The sequence below is a fragment of the Pituophis catenifer genome, unplaced genomic scaffold (genome assembly GCF_029215685.1).
Source record: "Pituophis catenifer annectens isolate HBS135680 unplaced genomic scaffold, rPitCat1.0.hap2 SCAF_3, whole genome shotgun sequence".
Lineage (NCBI taxonomy): Eukaryota > Metazoa > Chordata > Lepidosauria > Squamata > Colubridae > Pituophis > Pituophis catenifer.
The window spans coordinates 26239388-26261746 of NW_027256883.1; the positions used below are offsets into that span (position 1 = coordinate 26239388).

The following is a 22359-nucleotide window of genomic DNA, read 5'->3' on the forward strand; positions in this document are numbered from 1 at the left end:
TTGGGCCAGTAAAGCCATTAACATTCTTTTTTGTCATATCCCGTCATTTACAGTGTTGTCATCCGCCCACTGTGACTGATGAAATGTGAAATATGCTATAGGACATAGTAACCTGTTTTTAATAACATTTTTCACACAAAGTCTTCAAAACATTAAGGCTAAGCTTAGTCAGTGGGAGGCTTCTAATTCATTTGAAGGGTGCTGCTGCTCCCTCCCCATTAATTTTAGAGGTTTGCTAAGATTTGTCCCCTTCCAAATCACTACCTAATGCAAAAGAACTTGATTTGCATTGGAGATGTTAGAGTCACGTTGAGGAAGGGTAACTGTTGCACCTAAATCTAATCTTAAGTATCCTTCAATTGATACCCAAATTGAAAATGGAAAGCTGAGCAAATAGAGTTCATAAAGTTACAAAACCAATATATCCCAAAACATAAAACTTAAGGGAAATGTAGCTGAAGTTGCCAATAAAGGAGATAAATCCAAATATATTACCACTCCAGATGTTTTGATATTCAGCTCCCTTCATTCCCCAGCCAACATAGTCAACCTGAAGGCACAGCTGGATATAATATAATGGAATAGAATCTTGCTATGATAAAGATTCCAATATCTTTAAATGGAAGAGTAATGATTTACTTTCACTGGAATTAGGCTGAAGGGTCTGGCTTGAGAATGATTTTTCTGCTTGTCCATTGGGAAACTACCATTGATTAGTGATGTTTATTTGTAAATGGATCAGGCAACAAATGATAGATAAGACCTTGGCCTGAGGCTCCAGTCAGCTGAAGAATCTAGCAATTTAGCTGCATATTATTAATTAGTCTGGTAATGCTCATATAGGCAGACCATAATCTGACCTGACGTGGACTAGAAACTGAGCCACAGTGACACAGTGGTTAGAGTGCAGTACTGCAGGATACTTCTGCTGACTGCCGGCTGACTGCAATTTGGCAGTTCAAATCTCACCAGGTTTGACTCCGGTTGACTCAGCCTTCCATCCTTCCGAGATGGGTAAAACGAGGACCCAAATTGTTGGGGGCAATATGCTGACTCTGTAAACTGCTTAAAGAGGGCTATAAACCACTGTAAAGCGGTTATAAGTCTAAGTGCTATTGCTACTCTGCAGGAATTCTGGAAATTCTTAACCACTACAATCTACAATAAGAAGAATTGTCTTTATTCTACCACATCACATCACATTTCCCCCCCTTTCTCTGTTCTCACAGGAAGAGTATTTAGCAACCGACAATATACTTGTAGACTTCTTCAATGAATTTTTGGGTCTCCCAGTAAGTATGACATATATTGCTCCAACATTCCTTATAATTAACCCAATAATATTGATTGACTAGATGGTTACAATATATACTTATACTGTATATACAATATATGACTCATGCAATATATTCTGGTTTACTTACCCAATCCCTCTTGCTTGCCTGCCCATCATTGCAAATCCTAAACTGTGTTCCCAAAGTAGTACATGCAGTAGAAGATTTACTCCCTCAGAAGAATGTTGTAATTATCTCATGCTGGAAACCTCAGCAAATGTCTTAGTTAAGGCAACAGTGGTGCAATGAATGGAAAGGCCAAAACAGAAAGAAACTCTTGTTCTTTTAAGAATATCTGCTGAGAATTCTTGACCATGTTCATCACTAGCTTTTCTCAGTTTGTTCTATTCAACTTTGATACAGAGTGTCTGATATGTCCAGTTTTATTTTGCTGCAGCTCATCATAGAAATTATTCAGGGTAATGCCAATGAAAACCTGATTACAATTTGGTTCCCAGGCATAAAAATTGGTATATGGGCAAATTGTTAAAGTAAAACAAATATATGATGCTATTAATTGTTCACTTTACTACAAGAAAATATTTCAATAAAAGAAATGTTTTTAATGTACTACAATGTTGGAAATCATCCTGCAAATTTGCAAACTGCTTCTGCCTTTTAACAATCTAGAAGTGGAATGAATCTGAATGAATCCTAATCACAAAACATGTTGTAGAGCTTTCAATATGTGTTCTAGCAAATATGTGCTGGGATCATGTTTGACTAAATCAGAAGACAGTTGGTAACTCATGATTATTGTATACACATTTATAATATATTGCTTATTTTATGCACGTGCATGACGTCTGTGTATATAAGGAGTGGGTTTTACCAACAAAGATTTCCCTCCATCTTCCCATGTTGATTGCAGGTGATTGCAGTTTGCTTCAGCTGCACTGAAGGGGAAGAACTGGATTCAACTGGTCAGCAAATGTTCAGAGCTCTGAGATGTCAAATGTGACACCTCCCATACTCCGAGCTTCCTTGCATATGTAGGATCCAGTTCAGAAAAGTGAAGTCACTTGTTGGATTGAGACATGTGCCTTTGATTAACTTAGTAGTTTGGCCTAGGCTTATTGGCGAAGACTATTAGTTCTTTCATTCCATCCCTTTATATACATTATAATTGATTGGTAGTCAAGCATCCAAGATGACAATACAGTTTATATTTAAAACATTGTTATTGGCATCTGTTTTATTACATTAGAAGATCCAGATGTTTTCAATTTAATTAATTGGAATGCATTTTGGAAAATGGGTCTTTGGGCTCCATTGCCAGAGTTGAAATTAAAAATAGATACAAGTGATTAATTAATGTTATCCTTGGTTAGTTTTCTATATAAATAACACATAACTAAAATTATCTAGCATCTGTTAAAATAGTTCCAGATTGTAGAATTTACATGCTTTGTTCATATATTCTCATAAACTAGCATATCTCCAATGATTTGGAATTAAAAGTTTATTCTTTTTGTTATTTTAATTTGTATTCCCTCCAAATTAAATAAAAACAGAAACTTTGGCCTGACATTAGTACATTGCATATTTTTTCCCCGAAGAAATGTTAGCAATCACAAATTTATGATACTTATGAATAATAACTTTGTTATCTCAAGGCCAATTCAACAAAGAAAGAAGGAGCTACTTCAGGCAGCTAATTTAAGCAGTCCGGAAAAGGCAGGAAATTGATAGTTACTTCTTATCACTGTTTTAATTTCTTGCCAAGAAGAATCTATGGGCTTTTTCCTCTCATCAGACAGCACAATGTAGTCGGTCAGCTCTGAATGCTCAGAGGATAGTGGTAAATTCTATCGGTTGGGGAAGTTACAACAGTTTTTAAAATGTACTTACCGGCGCATTTTCTGTAAGCTCCAGGAATGCTAAAAGGTTACAGTCATATTTCCTCTTTTTATGACAGACCACATCAATTACTGCAGAATGGATTAAGTGGTAGGAGCTTGAATGGACGTAAACTGTAAATATGCATGAATTTCTCTATGCCTCTACTAAATGGCATTAATAACGGATATGTTAATTTTTTTTATAGGAAGAAGTCACTGTTCTAGAAAGTTAGAAAAATGAAGCCCAGGGCTATAAAAATATAGTGAAGAGGGGGAAACCCTCTAAAATTAAAGCTCAAGATATCTTAAGAGGAATACAAGCAGAATTCCAGGCCATCACTTTATTTATAAAATCCATGATTAGATTATATCCCTTCAGTGCTGTGCTATTTCTGAATCCTAATCTTTCACTTTTCATGTTTATAGACATTTGCAGAACCAATTCAATTTAATCCCGATTTTGGAATTTTTGAAGTTGCTAGTGATGTTCCACAAAGCATGGAAAACCAGCTAAAACAGATGCTTCGGGATCAGAAACCTCGAAATCCCATTTATGATGTTACAAGGCAGACAAAGATACAACCCTCTTTTTCTAAAGATATTAAAACTCCCCCTTCCTCGGCCTTCAGTTTTAATCCAAATTATTCAACCATGGTAAGAATAAATTGGTGTTATTATTATTGTGGAAATATGATGTACAACCAACTCTGAAATCTTGCTATATTAATTGGGGTTCCATGTTTAATCAATCAGATTGATGTTAAAATCTTTTGATCCTGCAATGATTCCTCTGATTATACCTGGTGATTAAAAAGTTGCTGAGTTTCAAAGGCTTTGACTTTCCTAGAAGTATAGCTCCTTCAAAAGGAGTAATTAAAACTTAATCCACATTCATATTCACCCTGGTAAGAAAGTTGTATGGAATATCAGTGAGTAGGGATCTACTCCCATTTCCATCCTGACTTCTGTGAATAAATCTGAAAGTCTGAGTTTTTATATGTGTTCTGACCTAGGCTTCCCCAAAAAGCAGGAAGCAGAATTCTGGTCCCGACAAAATCCCTTTTATTAAACAAACAGTGAATTCCTCTCATTCACCTTCAGCAAAGTCTTTCGAGGAAGAATTTACAGTCACAGACCTTATCTGGCTTGGAGAGCTGCCAGGCCAATATCTTTAAAACTTGGCAAAGAGTCTCAGAGAGTCACAAACCAATTAGACGAACTAATTGTCTCCTGAAAACTCCACTCCCCATTCTCTTTTATTCCCTCTGGGAGGGGCCATTCATTGTCCACCTCTGGCCTTACTCCTAAGTTGACTCTTGTTCTTTAGCTGTTCCCTTCGTCTGGCAACTCTGCGCATGCACACACTGGGAACAGGCTCCAGCTGTTCGTCTGCCTCACTGATGTCTATCTCTGAAGGGAGCTGATAACTGGCATCTGGCCCTGGTCCCTTCTCTGCCTCCGTCACAGAGCTCTCATCAGAGCCTTCCCCAGACTCCAGGACTGGCTCATGTTTCTCCCCAACCTCCTCACTGTCCGAATCTGCTGCCAGCTCCACTGGCGGGCCACAACAATGTGTCCCATAACGTCTGATGTAAGCTTTGATGATGTAATGTATTGTGATATCCTTGATGAAGATTACATATTTTGTATAATTTGCACTATATTGTTGTTGTATATGTGACATTGTCTGGTCCTATACATATTTAACTGTATGTTGTTTTTAAAGACCCTGTCATCCTTAGAACCTGCACTCATGTGGAGAGAAAGCCATTAATAAACGGTGTGCAAAAAGTTAAATTCAGCTATTTAGAATTCTATCTTGAATTACTTTTAAAATATTTAGGGAACCCAATATGTACATGTGACATGAGCCATTTCAAACTCCAAATGGGATGATGTGAAGACTGAAAACTGAAACCAAACCTTTTGTACATCATTGCCAAAAGAGTATGTGTGTGTGGCCGGGGGGGGGGGGAGGGCAGGTGTTCAAGCATGGAAGTAGAAAACAAATCCACTTATCATGACTTTCCTTCCCTCCATTCAAACCTTCACACATATATGAATTTCACTATCTAAGCGAGTGTTTCTCAACTTGGCTTTAAGAAGTGTGGACTTCAACTCCCAGAATTCTGCAGCCTGCATACTGGCTGGGGAATTCTGCTAGTTGAAATCTACACTTCTGAAAGGCACCAATATTGAGCAAGACTGAACTAAAGAATTATCACTGCCTTTTTCAGCTTCTGATGTCTTGGATCTGCAGTTCCCAGCATTCTCAGCTAATCTAGTCAAATCATTGCTAGAAATTTTGAAAACTGTAATTGCAATACATTTGACAACACCAGGTTTGGGAATAATGAACTATAACAACAAAAATATTTACAGCGCAATCCTAAATGAAGAATAATGAATGCAATATAGGATTCAATATAGTTTTCTTTTATAAAATTGACATCTTGGAAGCTGTTTCCATTAATATGAGAAATATGACTTTGGCCTGACTTATTTTCTCATGGATACGGAGACAAAAGCATGGAATTTGTTTTGAGCATAAATAATTACAAATTTATTTGATTACATCCAGAAATACTGGCTAAAGTAAAGAAGCCATGTTCAGCCTTTCCAGAAACCATTATTAGTAAGCCACAAGAGGAGAGGCAACTTCTACTAAGAAAGGAACAATTTTATGCTACTCTATCAAAATGCATTTTATGGCAGTATCAGAATGTTTATGTCACAGGATGCCAGAGGATATCATTTTAGTACAATTCCATAAAAACGAATTCTAAGAAATACGTCTTTTTTCAGATTTCATCCTTTGTTTGAGGAGCAGTGTTTTGCATAGGGAATGAATCCTGACAAGCAATTTTTCTTTTTATGGGATTCTTGATGCACTCTGATCTTGATTGTTTTCTTGCAGACATTTCATTACCCAACCAAGGAACATCATCAGTACTACTGATGATGTTACACTAATGATTTTCCTTAATTGGGAAACATCAGCAAGAAAACAACCAAGCTTGAGAGCGCCAAGCTACAAATATTCTCTTCAATAGACAGACACATGGGTATCAAATGCTTCAGACAGCATACAAGTGGGATAAATTTGCATTTAGGCAAGCCTCAGCCAAAGAATAAGTATTTTTTGCTGCAGGAATGCCTACAACAACACGCTCTGCCCACCAGTTTCAGGTACAAACCTCCAATAAACACAGCTTGATAGAAGTAGCACTGATTATGTTACGTAGTTGGGTAATGAAATAACTTGTGTGTATGTTTCTAGGCTCCACTGAGCTCCTATAAAATATTTGGAAATTGTTGGATTATGCCATCCTGTTTGTTAATAATACAGCAAATAAAATTTAAAGAATATATTTTCTTTTGTTAGAGTCTGAACCGAGAACAAGCTATTGAATGGATAAAAAAGAATAGATTTCCAGCATTTTTAGAGAGTGATTGCTACTTTGAATACAGGTATTTTGACTTCTAATTAGAATCTAAGTTTTAAAACTGCAAGTTTCTCTCAAAAACAACAACAAAAACTGGATTGTTTTGGCCACACATATATAATTTTAATGGCTTATGAGAATACTAGCAATGAAACTAACCTTATTTTTATAGCCTTCACAAGCAATCATGTATGGCCAAAAGTCATTGTCTATATTTAAGTACTACTTTGATTAATTTAAAATTTTCTTGCATTATATCTCATTTTACTGGTTTTTTTTACCTAATTTGGTAAGTGTATCAATCTATTTGCTATTCTTAAAAATTCAAATATTGGCAGCATTTAAGGAAGACATAATATAATCCTTCTGTTACAGGGAAAATGTTGTGTCGTCAACCCGCCCACACATAAAAGATGCAGTTCAGTGACGAGAAAAGTAAAGTCCTGCACTTAGGCAGGACAAACCAAATGCATAGCTACAGAATAGGTGGTACTTGGCTCAATAGCAGTAACAGCGAGAGGGATCTAGGGAGTTCTTAAGTGAAGCACCACTTAATATGAACCAGCAGTGTGCTGCAGCTACCAAAAAAGACAGTGCAGTCGTAGGCTGCATCAACCGAGAGATAACATCAAGATCACGAAAAGTGATAATGCTGCTTTATATCGCATTAATGAGACCACACTTGGAATACTGCATACAGTTTTGGTCACCACGAAACAAAAATGATGCTAAGATTCTAGAAAGTATGCAGGGAAAAGCAGCAATAATGATAAAGGCTCCAGAGACTAAATTGTATAATGAATAGTTGAGGGAGCTAGGTATGTCTAGCCAATCGAAGAGAGAGGGGTTAAGGGACATAATTGTCTTCCAATACATGAGAGATTGTACAGAGGAGAGAGACTGACTTATTCTCCAAAGCACCAGAGGGCAGAACAAGAAGTTATGAGTGGAAGCTTGTTAAAGAGAGATCCAACCTAGAAGTAAGGAGAAGTTTTCTGAGAATGATAACAATGAGTGGAATAGTTTACCTCCCAGAGTTGTGGGAACTCCATCACTGGAGGTTTTCAAAAATAACTAGACAACTATTTGACTGGGATGTTATAAGGCAGGGTATAACTCAAGGGTATCCAAGGAGCCTGGATAGCTCAGCAGACTAATGCATTGTAATTTAACTCCAGCTGTCTGCAATTAGTAAGTTCGAATCTTGCCAGGCTCAAGGTTGACTCAGCCTTCCATCCTTTCTAAGGTAGGTAAATTGAGGACCCAGTTTGTGGGAGCAATAAGCTGACTTTGTAAAAATATACAAAAGTATGAAGGCTATTGCTTAACGCATTGTAAACCGCCCTGAGACTCCGGAGAAGAGCGGCATATAAAATCAATTTTTTTTAAAAAAAGGCCTGTGGGGTGCTTAAATCCGGCCTGTGGGGCTGGCCTGGAAAATCAAAGGACTCGTCTGTGGTGCCTCTGGCGGCTAAAATGGGTTGCTTACGGTCCCCCCATGCCTCGTTTTCACCCTCCATGGCCTCCTGCACCACTCTGCCGGCTGAAAACGGCCCAAATATGGCCCTGAAAACGGCCCGCACGGGGCCAGTTTTTGGCTGGCAGAGTGCTGCAGGAGGCCATGGAGGGCAAAAACGAGGCGTGGGAGGCTGCACACGAACCCCCATGTCCCATTTTAGCTGGCAGGGTGCTGTAGGAGGCAGCTGTCCCATTCCCCCCCCCAAGAGAACTATAGTGCTGATCTGACCCTCTAAGAAATCCAGTTTGACACCCCTGTTATAAGGTCTCTTACCTCAAGAAGTGGATTAGACTAGGCTGGTCCCTTCCAGCCCCATGATTCTATACTCTATATTCTAGGGTTAATCTTTATCATGTTTAATTAAAGCAGTTGTAAATGAGAACCAGTGGAGAAGTTAGCTTCAAATCCAAATTGTTCATACTACAGTATTTAAGACTTAGCCTGATTAACTTTAGTCCTGGTTAAGGCAAGGAAGGTTAGGGATTTAGGTTAGAGATTTTGTACCAGAAATAAAAACAATAGGAAACTTTTTGCTCACAAAGTCATGTTGTTAATTAGGGATTGAAAAATTCACAACTGGATGAATTTTAATGTTTACATATCTGCTTGTTAAATTGTTCTACAACTCAGTGTAATATGTTCGAGGCATAGGAAGCAATGCCCTGAAGCTAAGGCATTACCCACTGCCCTAAAGGAGGGCTGTCAAACTCGCGGCCCGCAGGCTGGATGTGTCATGCGCTGGTCACGCCCTCGCCCAGTTTAGAGAAGGGGAAAAAAGTCGCAATACTTCACATGACACCACCATGATGATGCGAGTTTGATACCCCTGCCCTAAAACTATTTCTTCAGCCATCAGAAACAATGTCACGAGGCATTTTCACCTCTGGAAAAAACAAATGTTTTTCTGCTGGCATCATTGAAAATCCAAAATAGTGAAAAATAGAACTAACTGTAAGGAGATAAAGGTAAATGAGTCAATCATTTTTTGAAAAATGAGTGATTTAGCTGTGACACGATGTGAGATTCAGAAGAACTAAGAACCATAACTACTTTGCAATCATGGTTCAATTAAATATAGTGTCTCCAGGCTGCACCAGTGGTGGGTTGTCCCTGGTTCGGACCAGTTCTATAGAACCGGTAGTAAAACCGGCGGGAGGCTCTGCCCACCAACCCTGGCGTCATCAGAATGCTTCTGCGCATGCGCAGAAGTTTCTGCGCAAGTGTAGAAGAGCGCACATGTGAGCGAAGCGAGTGCGTGGGTGCGGCCCTGTTGCGAACCGGTAGTAAAGGTAGGTAGAACCCACCCCTGGGCTGCACCCTAGCAATAATCACCCTAGCAGTATGGACTAGCTTTAAGTGGTAAAGCTGATTAGGATCCAGTGCAGCTGGGGGAAGGGGGAGAGAGATGGGGGGGAGGGAGAGAGAGAGGGAGAGAGGGAAAATATTGAGCAAGTGCATTACAATTTGACAAGATCTGAAAAAGAATGGCAAAGAATCCATCAACCTGAAAAAGGGAAAGGCTTGATTTAAATGTTGGAGCTAAATGTATACTGTACAGGTAGTTCTCAATGTACAACCTTTCGTTTAGTGACTGTTCAGAGTTACAACATTACTAAAATAAGTGACATGACTGTTTTTCACACTCGGCCCTCCCATGGTCACAGGATCCTGTGATCAAAATTCAGATGTTTGGCAATTGGTTCATATTTATAACAGTTCTAGTGTGCTGGGGTTTGTGATAATCTTTTGCGACCTTCTTGACACTCATTTAACAAATATCCCACTTAGCAACAGAAATTTTGGGCTTGTAAGTTGAGGGCTACCTGTATATAGGATGGAATCAGTGGTGGGATTCAGCCAGTTCTCTCCGGATCAGGCGAGCCAGTAGCAGTAACTGTGGGAGGCTCCACCCACCCGCCTGGACGTAATGCGTGAGCACTGTGTATGTGCACAAGGCACGCATGCTCACATTTGCGAACCGATGGGAAGGTAAGTGAATCCCACCTCTGGATGGAATAGATTTCTATGTTCTGTGCCAGAGTGATCTTATGAGTAAATACAGGAATTCTTTTTGTCTGCATTAAAACAAATTAAGAGTGCTTATAAAACTTTCCCCAAGACTTTCTTGACAAATTTCTAGATGAACTTGATCTGAAGGCTGCTGATACTCTTCAAAACATTTAAAACTCTGAATAGGATTAAAATATATTATATTATATTATATTATATTATATTATATTATATTATATTATATTATATTATATTATATTATATTATATTATATTATATTATTATATTTATTATATCATATTGAATTAAGATAATGTCTTTGAGCTTTTGGTTTCTTTAAAAGAACAGTAGTTTTGTTGATGTTAATATTATCTGAGTAACCTTAAATTACTTTATGCTATTTGTCACTTCTTTGTAGATTAGCTAAACTTATTTCACAAGTGGAATGGAGCAAAACTGGGATCAGTTTTGTTATAGACAAAACATATTATCCTTGGTTCTCAAAAGGTCCACCCACCATAGAAAGCCCTGAGGACAATGAAGATAATTTGATTATGAAAAGGTTCTACGTTTCTCTTGGCAAGGTAAAATACATCGAGTGTTGTAAATAAGAGTATCGTGTGAAGAATAAAGTAAGAGTGGGAGGGTTTTTCCCCCTGGTTCAAGTTGATGTGTTACCTATCAGGGTGACAACTGGAAGATATTATTCTCCCATATGAAAATCATACCTGTACATGTTCAGACACAGTGATTGATTCTGTTTTTCATGTCTTACTAAAATGCCCACTTTCATCCACATTCATTATCAGAATTTATAACCCCAAATTATTAGGATCTTTAATTTTCCTCATCATATGTGGAGATCAGTATTTTCTTTTAAGTGACCAATGTTTGGATGTTCCAACGGCAGCAGCAAAAGTTCTGTCTGCCTATAAGTTTCTTATAGTGAACTGGTGCCTTCTTGGATTTGGCTGACTTGGTTTTATGTCATTTTTAAGCATACATTTTCATTGCTGTGTATGTTTTAATGTGTGTTGCTTTCGTCTCAGATTGCACAGCAGCAAATAAAATATTAAATGTAAACGGGCATGGAATATGAAGGTATCCTTCTTAATATTCCCATTTTCTCACTGATGCCTGCTGTTTATTTTATTCATGTTACCACCCTAAAAATGTGTTAAGATGAGAGGGAATGACTGACCTATCCTTACCTGGGGATTTCCTAGCTGAATAGGGTTTTGAATGCAGCTTTCCTCAGTCTAGCACACTATACTAAAGTAGAAAACTTAGAGGAACTACAAGTGTACTGCAGCCTGCCTTCCTCAACTCTACATGACAAACTTTGAAAAAAAGTCTTAAATTTTCATGGCAGAAGGATATTATAAGGAAGGGATTTGGGGATCAAAGGAAGACCTTCTTTTCCCTGTCTTCTTCTTCTTTACTTCCTCTTTTACCATTTTGGGCACTGGGTCATTCCCTTGTTGTGTAAACAGTTATTGCAAAAGCTGAATCTCTTTTCTAACTTAAACACATCTAGAAGAAGAGGGGAAGAAAAAGGGGACTGTGAAAAAGTGAGAAGGGGGAGCATAAAGAATGTGATGGACCAGCACAACTGTCCCTTTTGTCCCATTCACTAAAAACTGTAGGTTCTCCAACCATGGAATATAGTCCCCAAAAGACCATCCAGAAGGGACTGTGTTCTTCAATAAAAGACAAGTTCATTTCTGCAATAACTCCAAAGTCAACTGGTTTTTACACTGTTATGAAACAAATAACACTTTTTTCTTTTGCTTGGACCCTGGACAGTTCAATAACTACACAAAAAGGACATTTACCAATTAGATCAGATAGTCCTGGAGGAAAAAACAGTATCAGCCTTCTTTCTGACTACAGTAAAGCTTTTGGGTTGAATATCAGTTTATGGTGTGCATAAGAAATGAGATAAAGATTAATAAAATTAATTAAAACATTTATACTGATAATAAGCAGTAGATGTATCAGTTTTGCCTGATAGAAACCACGGCATAAATAGTATTAATTGGTAACTATTTATTGTATTTATTTTTATTTGACTTGATTGGGATATAGTGTGCTTAAATGATTTCTTTACCTTATGTCACATATTCCTTTGAATTGGGACATCTCAGATATATAGACTTAACATTTCTCCACCACTTGTCTTCTCCGCTTAATTTATAAGTAACTTAAACCACCATATGTTTTATTTAATAGGCTACTGTTACTCAGACACAGGATTGGTTTACTCTAGCCAAGCAAAGTCAGAACATGATCATTACTGATTCTATGACCCGTCCTGTGACATCTTCTCGTGTTCATTTTTCAACTGATACTTCAAAGTCATGGTCTACACATGACGGTAATATTAACCATTGGAAATTATATGTGAGGGTAGTAGACATGGTTGGAGGAACAATTGGGCAGCCTTACAAACTAAATCAATCAACCAGTCTGTCAATGTTGTTTTTTTTCCAACTTGTTCTATTTCATCTTTTTATAAAAACTTACATTATTTTTCTTCTGAGTCCTTCAACCTATTCCCTTTCTCCTTTTCACTGCTTTGCAAAACTTCTAATTGTGTTGATCGACTTTCATGAAAGTCGATCTGCTTAATCGATCTGCTTTTACTGCTTAATCACAATTATTATTTCTCTGGAGCCTCAAAGTTACTTAATGGAGAACCTTAATATAGGAAGAAGGCCGTAATGTATTAATTGTTTACATACTGAATGATGTAGTTGTTGTGTAGATCTTATTTGAGAAACCTCCATGGTAACAAGCCAGTAGGGATAGAATGAAGACAGGGTGAGATGAGAATGCAGATAGCAACAGGGAAATGTGATGTAGCATCAGGCTTTCTGTTTGTTTTTTTTAGTTTTATCATGGTTTGTTTTATGAGCATATATATTATTTTGTTAGCTGTAAGCTACCCACAGTTGGTTTTAAGATAAGTGGCTATACAAATGCTTTAAATAAATGAATAAATAACACTAATGATTTTATAAACATATAGAGATAAAGCCTTTTTTGAGATGAGCTTGTGCTGATGATTTCATCTTTACAGATTCTTTTATATAATTTGGGGGCAGCAATATGGAAGTAGTTTAGAAAATATAGTTTATTGCAACAACGATCTATTTATTTCTTTTATTTATTTATTCTCTCTAATACAGTGACGTTGGGCAGTTTACAATATAATATGGATTAAAAAGTGCAAAAAACAATTACAATACAATAAAAAATTAAAATTAAAAAGCAAAGATGATGGGCAGCCACCCCCAATGTAGTGTGCCCTTGTTCGAGTCCCAGGTCAAACAGCAGAGCCAAATGTTTAGGCTCTTCCAAAAAGCCAGAAGTGTGGGGTCAGATATCACCTCTGATGGGAGAACATTCCATAGTATGGGGACCACAGCAGAAAAGGCTCTTCTCCTGGACCTCACCAGCTGAAATTCTTTGACTGATGGGATCCAAAGTAGGCCCTTTCCACTGAAATGAATAAGGTGGATTAATCCCAACAGGGTAAGGTGATTCCTCGGATACCTTGGGCCCATGCCATAAAGGGCTAAAGGTAACAATCACCTGGATCTGTACCTGGACCTAGACCTGAAAGCAAACTGGCAACCAGTGCAGCTCGCATCTCAGTGGTGTCATAGGTACCACCCGAGAGGTCTATAGAACCGTCTGTGCTGCTGTATTCTGTACCAGTTGTAGTTTATGAATATTCTACAAGAGTAGCCCCATGCATAGCGTGTTGCAGTAATCCAACTGGGAGATGACCAGGGCATGAGTGACTATGCACAGGGTCTCATGAAAGGGTGTTATTGGCACACAACACGAAGTTGCACAAAGGCTCTCTTAGCCCCGACTGCCATCTGCTCTGAACAGGATTTGTGAGTCCAGGAGAACCTCCAGATTGCATATTGGATCTGTCTGGGGTAGTGCAACCTCATCCAGAACTAAGGATGATAAACCCCCAAATCCCGAGGCCCCTTGAATTCACAGCCTCTCTATCTCACTAGGGTTCAGCTAAAGCCTGTTGTCCCCCATCCAAACCCCTCCAGTCTCCAGGCATCATGAGAGGGAAGCTATAGCATTACTTGGATCACCAGGGATAGAGATGTAAAGTTGGATATGTTCTGCATGTTGATAGTACCTCACCCCATGGTTTTGGATGATCTTATCCAGCCCCTCCCCCCTGTAATGGACATATTTCCTTCTCCTACCCAGCTTTTGTCCTCTTCTTCCCAATTCTTTCCTAACAATGTTATATTGTACATTTATCTTCAGATATAAAGTCTCAAGAACTGAGTAACTCTTCTTCATCCATTATTAATGCTTCTACTTACAGTGGTCACTTAGGTAAGTAGTATTTGTGGGCAAGTTGCATTTATAGCAGGAAAGAACAAAATTTGAGGCATCAAGGAAAAGTTTAGTCTTGCAAGGCTCCAAAAGACCACACCAAGCATGTCACTGAGAAGACAGAGCCAACTGATTTTGCCCTTTATTGTTATTAATTACAACATAAAATTGGAAATGGGAACAAGATGTTTCTAGAGACAATTTGCCAGCTTTAAATCCTCTCCTATGGAGCAACAGATGTCACTGAGATAACAATTGGGGAGAGGGAATTTTGGAGATGTGTTGATGGGCTGCAAGACCAATGGTTTGCTTCTCAGAGGTCACTTGTTCCCATTCTTGAATGGCAAAAGAAATACCAAAAATAAACTAAAATTGTGCTGACTACAGTCATTTTGAAGTTGGAGGAGGGCTGAGGTTGGGCCTGGAACCAGGAGACTTCAGGGAGAAAAAACATCTTTCCCATTCTTAATCACAGTTTTGAATTTTAAAAAGTTAAGAAACAGTGCCACCAAATTTTATCTATTTTGCAACCAGATTTTAATAGTATGATTTGGAATGCTGGGCAGATGCAATAATGCTGGCTTCATTATTCCTGGTTTATAAATTCATGGCAGAAAAATCCTGCTTTTTATTGTACTTGCTCTGAAAAAATTAGGGAAGTGGTATTTTTGCATTCTTATATTCACTTACAAAGTACCCGAGCAGATCTATATTAATGCCCTGCCTTTCCTTACATGGTGTTTTTTAATTAATCACTAAGGAACATATATCCCAAAGGCCCTTTCATTGCATTTATTCAGGAGTAATGTGATGGGAAAATCTTGCAACTCTAATATAAATACAGAATTGAAAAAATGAAGTGCAAGAGGCTTAAAATGGAGGGTTTTTTAAAAACATGATTATTTCCTTTGAGAAGATATACAGTGTTACAAATTTAAGACATTTATTTATATTTATGGGCCGCATGAATTTGGTAAATATGCAAGAGGAGCATAAAATAAATAAGATGGCATCTTGTGTCCACACAGAAGCACTGGCTTCAAACTAACATAGTATGTCACATTTGGGTGTTTTAGTACCTATGGGTGTGCAAAATAGTATTTTTTTCCTGTGTGCAGAATGAAAAGGGACTGTTACGTTCCAGGCAAAATGTTATGCAGGATAAGTGATGACAAACCTAAGGATATTAGCAGAGGAGGGAGATAGAGGGGAGATATTGGGGATATGGGTTGGTTGGTTGGTTGGTTAGTTGGTGGGTTGCAGGGGTGGGTTCTACTTACCTTTACTACTGGTTCGCAACGGGGCCATGTGCACGCTTTTCTGCGCATGCGCAGAAGCATTTTGATGACATTGGAGTCGGTGGGTGGAAGCTCCTGCCGGTTTTACTACTGGTTCTATAGAACTGGTGCAAACCAGGAGGGCAACCCACCACTGGTTGGTTGGTTGGTTAGTTAGTTGGTTGGTTAGTTGGTGGAATATGCCAGGCTTTGACATCAACAGCAGCTGAGAGGTGTGTGGATGGGAAACTGCTGGAAAGATTGTGGGAAAGAGCCCCTGTACAAAGGAAATGGGGGGTTAAGAAGTTTGATATATTAATAAAAAATAAATAAATAAAACTGTGGGCAGGAAGAACACCAAAATATTACCGATATGTTGTGGTGGACTTGCTTGGAGAATAGTGGAAAAAAATGTCACCTCCTACTGAACCCATCTAGACTTTGTTTTGTCTAAATAGTATATCAATAAAAGTTGTCCAGGTTTTGACTCAGCTGAATTGCCTGGCCTGGGACTCTTGGAGAAACTCTGGAATATAATAATTTCTTCTGGGAGAAAATATTGCTCCCACTTTCTGCCTTAATTTTTTTTTTTTGCATACCTCTAGACGTTCTTTTGTTTCACATTCAGGCTGAAAAATAAATTCAGACATATGTGATAGGAGACAAATCATGGTGACTTGGGGCAGTTCTTAACTTTTTTTTTGTAAAATAATATCAACTCAAAAGTTAGATTCTGACTTACAGAAATGTTTGAGAAAAGAAGCCATTTCTGGATAGTGAGATAGAACAATTTTTACATATTTGAATTAATGATTATGTTAGTATGTTGGTGGTCTTTGGAGGGTTGATCTGTAATTTTCATGCAGGTTCTGAATCCAGAATTAAGAAGAAGCCCAATTTAACTGATGTCCCACTTGTTCAAAAGATAGAAGCCAGAAGAAGCATAGATGAAGGTTATTCTTTGTCACTTCCTGATACTCCTTCACAGACATTATTAAGAGCATACTTAGGACAAGACTGGGAACTTAGACTCCCTCCTCAGGAAGGAAAGAGTGAAGACCTTATGCAATATCAAGAATTGGCATCTTTTCACACTATGGATGAGTTTTCTTTCGCCTTTGTTAAATATGTACTAAAAAACTCTGTTGCAGTAGTCACTGGCCAGCCACCTGAATACAGTCCCTTTGACATCAATTTCAGTAAAACAACTAGAGTTTTTATATATGAGTTAGCAAGCAGTGAAAAGTCCATAGAGTCAGGCTTTGAAAAGTCTTTTGCTGATGGAACGGTTGATGGAATAGATGTGAAGAGTGACATTTCTGCAAAATCAGAAAAGGATAATACTGAAACCAGAGCTGCTTGGTGTGTGAGCCACAAGACGTATGACATTGGTAGCAGACATGAATTTGAAAGATTTAAAAAATTCATCAGAGGAACTTTGGGAGAAAAATACTGGTGGCTATGGATAGATATTGAACGACTGAAGGTCCTGAAGAGTTTTAAAAGGCAGAAAAGGTATTTCCAGATTTTAATATAAAATGAGCCTTCGGAGATGAAGATATTGGATGAGTTTAGTTGCTGTTTTCATTTTGGTTTAAGTTTATTTGTCAGATCTTCCTTCTGACAAGTTCATTTCCCATAACCACCGCAAATTAGTTTCCCATATTTGTGACAAAAAAGCATGTAAAATCAGGCACAATTCACTTTACTGCCTTGCTTACCAATGGAATTTCTGGTTCCAATTATAATCATAAATTAAGGACAACCTAGAAGCAGAAAAAGCAGGAGAAATATGAAGACGGATGATAAGTATCAAGCTGGTTATAAACCATGCAAGATTTCTCCCAGAATACATCTTATTTGATATTTTAGTAACTAAGGAGTAAGGTAGCATCCCCCAAACTAGTGAACTTGAAATGTATTGGACCTACTTTCCTCTTTTCATGTTGGATATACAGGTAATCCTCGATTTATGACCACAATTGAGCCCAAAATTTCTGTTGTTAAGTGAGACATTTGTTGAGTTTTGCCCAATTTTACAGCCTTTCTTGCCACAGTTGTTAAGTGAACCACTGCCGTTGATAAATTAGTAACCTAGTTGTTAAATAAATCTGGCTTCCGCATTGACTTTGCTTGCAAAAGGTGATCACATAACCTTGGGACAAAGCAACAGTCATAAATATGAGCCAGTTGCCAAGCATCTGAATTTTGATCATATGAGCATGGAGGTGCTGCAAATGTGGTAACTGTGAAAAACGGTTCATAAATCACATTTTTTTCAGTGCCCTTGTAACTTTAAAGGATCACTAAATGAACTGTTGCAAGTCGAGGACTACCTGTAGTTGATGATAATTCCAACTCAGCTTTTTGGAAAGCACCAGGATAAGAAGGTTATTGTGGCTATATGTTCTAAACCCTGGCCCTTATTTTGTGAAGAAAGATGGAATTCCATTTAAAATGTAAAAGAGCTTTAGAGTTGGATGTCTTTTTCTGAATTATTTCCCAGTGTTTATCTGTGCATATATTATGTTAATATTTTCCTTGATTCAAGACAGCTTGATCGGATGAAAAAATTATACCTGGCAAGCAATGGAGATTATTACCTGACTTTTGAAGTTCTGTTCAAGCTCAACCTGGTGGATGGCGATCAATGGAATGTGTATAATTTAAAGGGCATCCAGTCTGAAGTGGTGAAACCTTTGCTGCTTTACTGGTAAAAGGATGAAATATTGGTACATTTATTAAATTAGATTGCTTTTTCTGAACACTGGAGCTGTTGTGATTGGATGGTATAGGACCGTGATGGTGAACCTAGGGCACGTGTGCCACAGGTGGCACGCGGAGCCATATTGGTGGGCATGCGAGCGTTGCCCTAGCTCAGCTCCAGCACGCATGCATGCGCTGGCCAGCTGATTTTCGGGCCTTCTGGGCCCATCGGAAACCGGCAAATGGGCTGTTTTTGGTCTCCAGAGGGCCTCCAGAGGGGGTGGGGAAGGCTGTTTTCACCCTCCCCAGGCTCCTAGAAAGCCTCTGGAGCCTGGGGAGGGCAAAAAACTGGCCTACTGGGTCCACCATGCCATCACATGCCAAAAACGGGAGGAGCACGGGGGGGTGTTGCGCATGCATGAGTGTGGGGGGCGGGAGGATGCATAGAATTATGGGTGTGGGCAAGCACGTGCGCGACCACCCCGCACTCCCCCCCCCACTTCTGGCACGCGATGGCAGAAAGGTTAGCCATCACTGGTATAAGAGTTGAAATTATACTCTGCAAACCATTTGTTCTGCAAACCATTTGTTCCTAAACGGACCACTTAATTCTGGCCAGAAGAGGATAATACTTTATGATGAGATATAGAATCTATTCATTATAGTGGAAGTTTAACTGATACAGGCAAAGGAAAATGATTCAGGCAAAACCAATTAGGAGCAGGTGTACTTTAATTAAACATTCCTAAAGACAGTGTGTATATGATCACATAAAACCCATCATGATTAAAAGAGATTTGTATGATTGTTATGACCTGTTCGTAACAGTAATTGAATTCTGGCTTTCCTTATGGAAGTAGATCATATATCATTAGAAAAAAATATATATAGCTCAGGGTTGAATTATAGGGTCCTTGGTGGTCTCTGAGCTTGGTTGTTTTCTGGCAGTCATTTCATTACCCAAGTGAGTTAAATCATCTGTACTGATGATGTTATCTGGTAGAATAATGAAATAGCTGCAAAAAAACCAACCAAACTCAGAGATCACCGATCTTTGTAAATCATGTAATTGAATCACCTGCATAAATTGCATGTTTGCATCTCATAATGCACTTTTTCCAGTTTAGCAATGTCATTTGTCCATTCAGCTAATGCAAATGCAGCTATTCAGTTGGGAGCAGGATGACTTGCCCAAGGGTATTCGTGCATTTTTTTTTTTTTTGAGATAGTGATATTGCCTGTCCATTATTTTCCAAGCGTCACTGAAGATATTACTTCTGATATATAGAGTGCTCAGGCTTCAGGCTTGGAACATCTAATTTGCTTCTTACCAGAATTCTATAATTAATTAATTATATCTCGCTATAAAATATAGCCACAAATCAGGTTCGGTTGCATTTTCGCAGTCCAAGAGCCGTAAAGTTTAGTTTAGTTTAGTTTATTTCCAATTTATATACCGCCCTTCTCCCTGAGGACTCAGGGCGGTGTACAGCCAGAATTAAGAACATGAAATACAAATATTAAAAAACAATTAAAATATATATAAATTTGGCCCAAAAATTAAAAATCACAAACCAATTAAAACATTTAAAAATTTCTTCTTAAGCCAGCCCGGTTTGCTGGAAAAAGTGGGTTTTAAGGGCACAGCGGAAGGCACTGAGGTCTTGGCTTCTCCTTATCTCTGGGGGCAACTGATTCCAGAGGGTAGGTGCCCCCACAGAGAAGGCTGTCACCAGCCTACATTGTTTAGCTGATGGTACCCTGAGGAGGCCCTCTCTGTGGGAGCGCACGGGTCGATGGGAGGTCGTCGGTAGCAGCAGGCGGTCTCGAAGATAGCTAGGCCCTATGCCATGGAGCGCTTTAAAGGTGATGACCAACATCTTGAAGCGCACCCGGAAGACCACCGGGAGCCAGTGCAGCTCGCGCAGGAGCGGTGTTACATGGGAGCGCCATGCTGCTCCCGTCACTACCCGCGCTGCTGCGTTCTGGACCAGTTAGAGCCTCTGGGTGCTCTTCAAGGGGAGCCCCATGTTGAGAGCGTTGCAGTAGTCAAGGTGAGAGGTGATGAGGGCGTGAGCGACTGTGCACAGGGAATCCTGATCAAGAAAGGGTCGCAACTGGCGAATCAGGCGAACCTGACAAAAGGTCCTCCTGGTTACAGCCGTCAGATGTTCCTCCAAGGACAGCTGCATATCCAGGAGGACTCCCAGATTGCGAGCCCTTTCTGTGGGGGCCAAAGACTCGCCCCCAATAGTCAGTGATGGAGTCAACTGACTATATCGGGATGCCGGGAGCCACAGCCACTCAGTCTTGGAAGGGTTGAGCTTGAGCCTGTTCCTCCCCATCCAGATCCGCACAGCCTCCAGGCACTGGGACATCACTTCAAGGGCATCGTTGGGGTAAACTGGGATGATCTTAAAATAACAGAGTTGGAAAGGACCTTCGAGGTCTTCTAGTCCAACCCCCTGCTTAGGCAGGAAATTATTCTCTATATAGAATAATAAATTTATATCTGAGTTAATGCAGATCAGTGATTCTAGCAGCTCGTTTGGGGAAGACTGGAGTATTTTCTGTGCCTGACAGTTAGGAATCAACTATTCTAATTGAACTATTACACATCAAGAGAAAAGAAAGCTAACCTTTGTTTTTTGTGTCCTACAGTATATGAAGCTGCAGGGGTGTTGCTAGTGACAACAATGATGTCCCAGACTAAGATGCACTGAAAATTTCAGACTCCCTTTTGTACATTTTAGTAGTGGAATTTTAAAAATCGAGACTTAAACCTTTTCAAAGTTTAAACCATTTGTTCTACCATTCAACTTACAACCTCCAAATGCTTCCACCACTACAAAAAAAAAAGAGTTTCAAGAGTTTTGTCTGTGGCTCGTGTCAAATAAGCGGCTGATGGGCCGGATGTGGCCCGCACAGGTCACGCCCACCCTGGCCCCTCAAGTGCAAAAAAATAATAATCCTGATATGTCACGATACGGCCCGTGATGGAATCGGGTTTGACACCCCTGCTCAAGAGGTTTGGGGTCACAGACTGAAGGCTACCCTTTAATAATCTAGGGAACTGAATAAGAGAACAGACTAATAGAATAAATAAAATTCAAGATCTAGCCATAACAAGTCTTTTTCTTCCTAGGGGTCCCCGATTTTGTGTAACTCATAAAGCTACCATTCAGGCCACAGTTACCAAGCTGAAAATCTGGCACGCTCGGCAACAGAAACCACGAATTGACGTGGATCCTTTCCCACAGATGGTGTCCCTGCTACCACTCAGGCCGAAATCCTGCATGCCAAAAATAGCATTTCCATGTTATCAGGTATTGCTTGTACATTAAACCTTGGCAAAAGTAAAGGGGTCTGTCTTACCGATATAAGAAGCATTGAAGGAAAGACTGTATGATTGAAAGGCTGAGCTTGCGAGTAAGAGTCATAATCAGCGTAGTCTGCTTAGCTATATAATGGAGTGTTGGAATACAGTCCTCGACCTATGACCGTAACTGACACCAACAATTTTGGTTGTAAGTCATGGCAGTCATTAAGTGGGCCACCATATGACCATGCCTGATTTTACAGCTTTTATTGTAATGGTTGTAGCAGAACACCAGAGTTGTTAAGTGAACCCATTGTTCTCTATGGGGTATTTTTTTTTTGCCAGAAACTGGAAGTAATCCTTGGTTTCTGAAAAAAAAAATGACATAAACTGTGGTCACATGACTGAGGGAACTGCTGTAAGTGCAGGCCAGTTACTCAGTGCCCAAAATGAAGTCATGTAACAGGGGGGTAGGAAATAGCCATCAGAACTTTGAATCTCTTTGAACTTTAAACGGTTGCTAGGTGATT

At 39.2% G+C, this 22359-nt stretch overlaps 1 protein-coding gene across 1 annotated transcript in view; it reads left to right on the forward strand.

Moving 5' to 3' along the window:
- RGS22 (regulator of G protein signaling 22) overlaps positions 1-22359 on the forward strand; it is an 86149-nt gene that overhangs the window by 6932 nt on the left and 56858 nt on the right. The window contains exons 3-11 of the mRNA XM_070942092.1: positions 1230-1292; positions 3602-3829; positions 6561-6646; positions 10569-10734; positions 12383-12527; positions 14456-14527; positions 16671-17319; positions 18356-18517; positions 21656-21836. Of these exons, the coding sequence (XP_070798193.1) occupies positions 1230-1292; positions 3602-3829; positions 6561-6646; positions 10569-10734; positions 12383-12527; positions 14456-14527; positions 16671-17319; positions 18356-18517; positions 21656-21836 (1752 nt within the window). The remainder of the gene's footprint in view (positions 1-1229; positions 1293-3601; positions 3830-6560; positions 6647-10568; positions 10735-12382; positions 12528-14455; positions 14528-16670; positions 17320-18355; positions 18518-21655; positions 21837-22359) is intronic.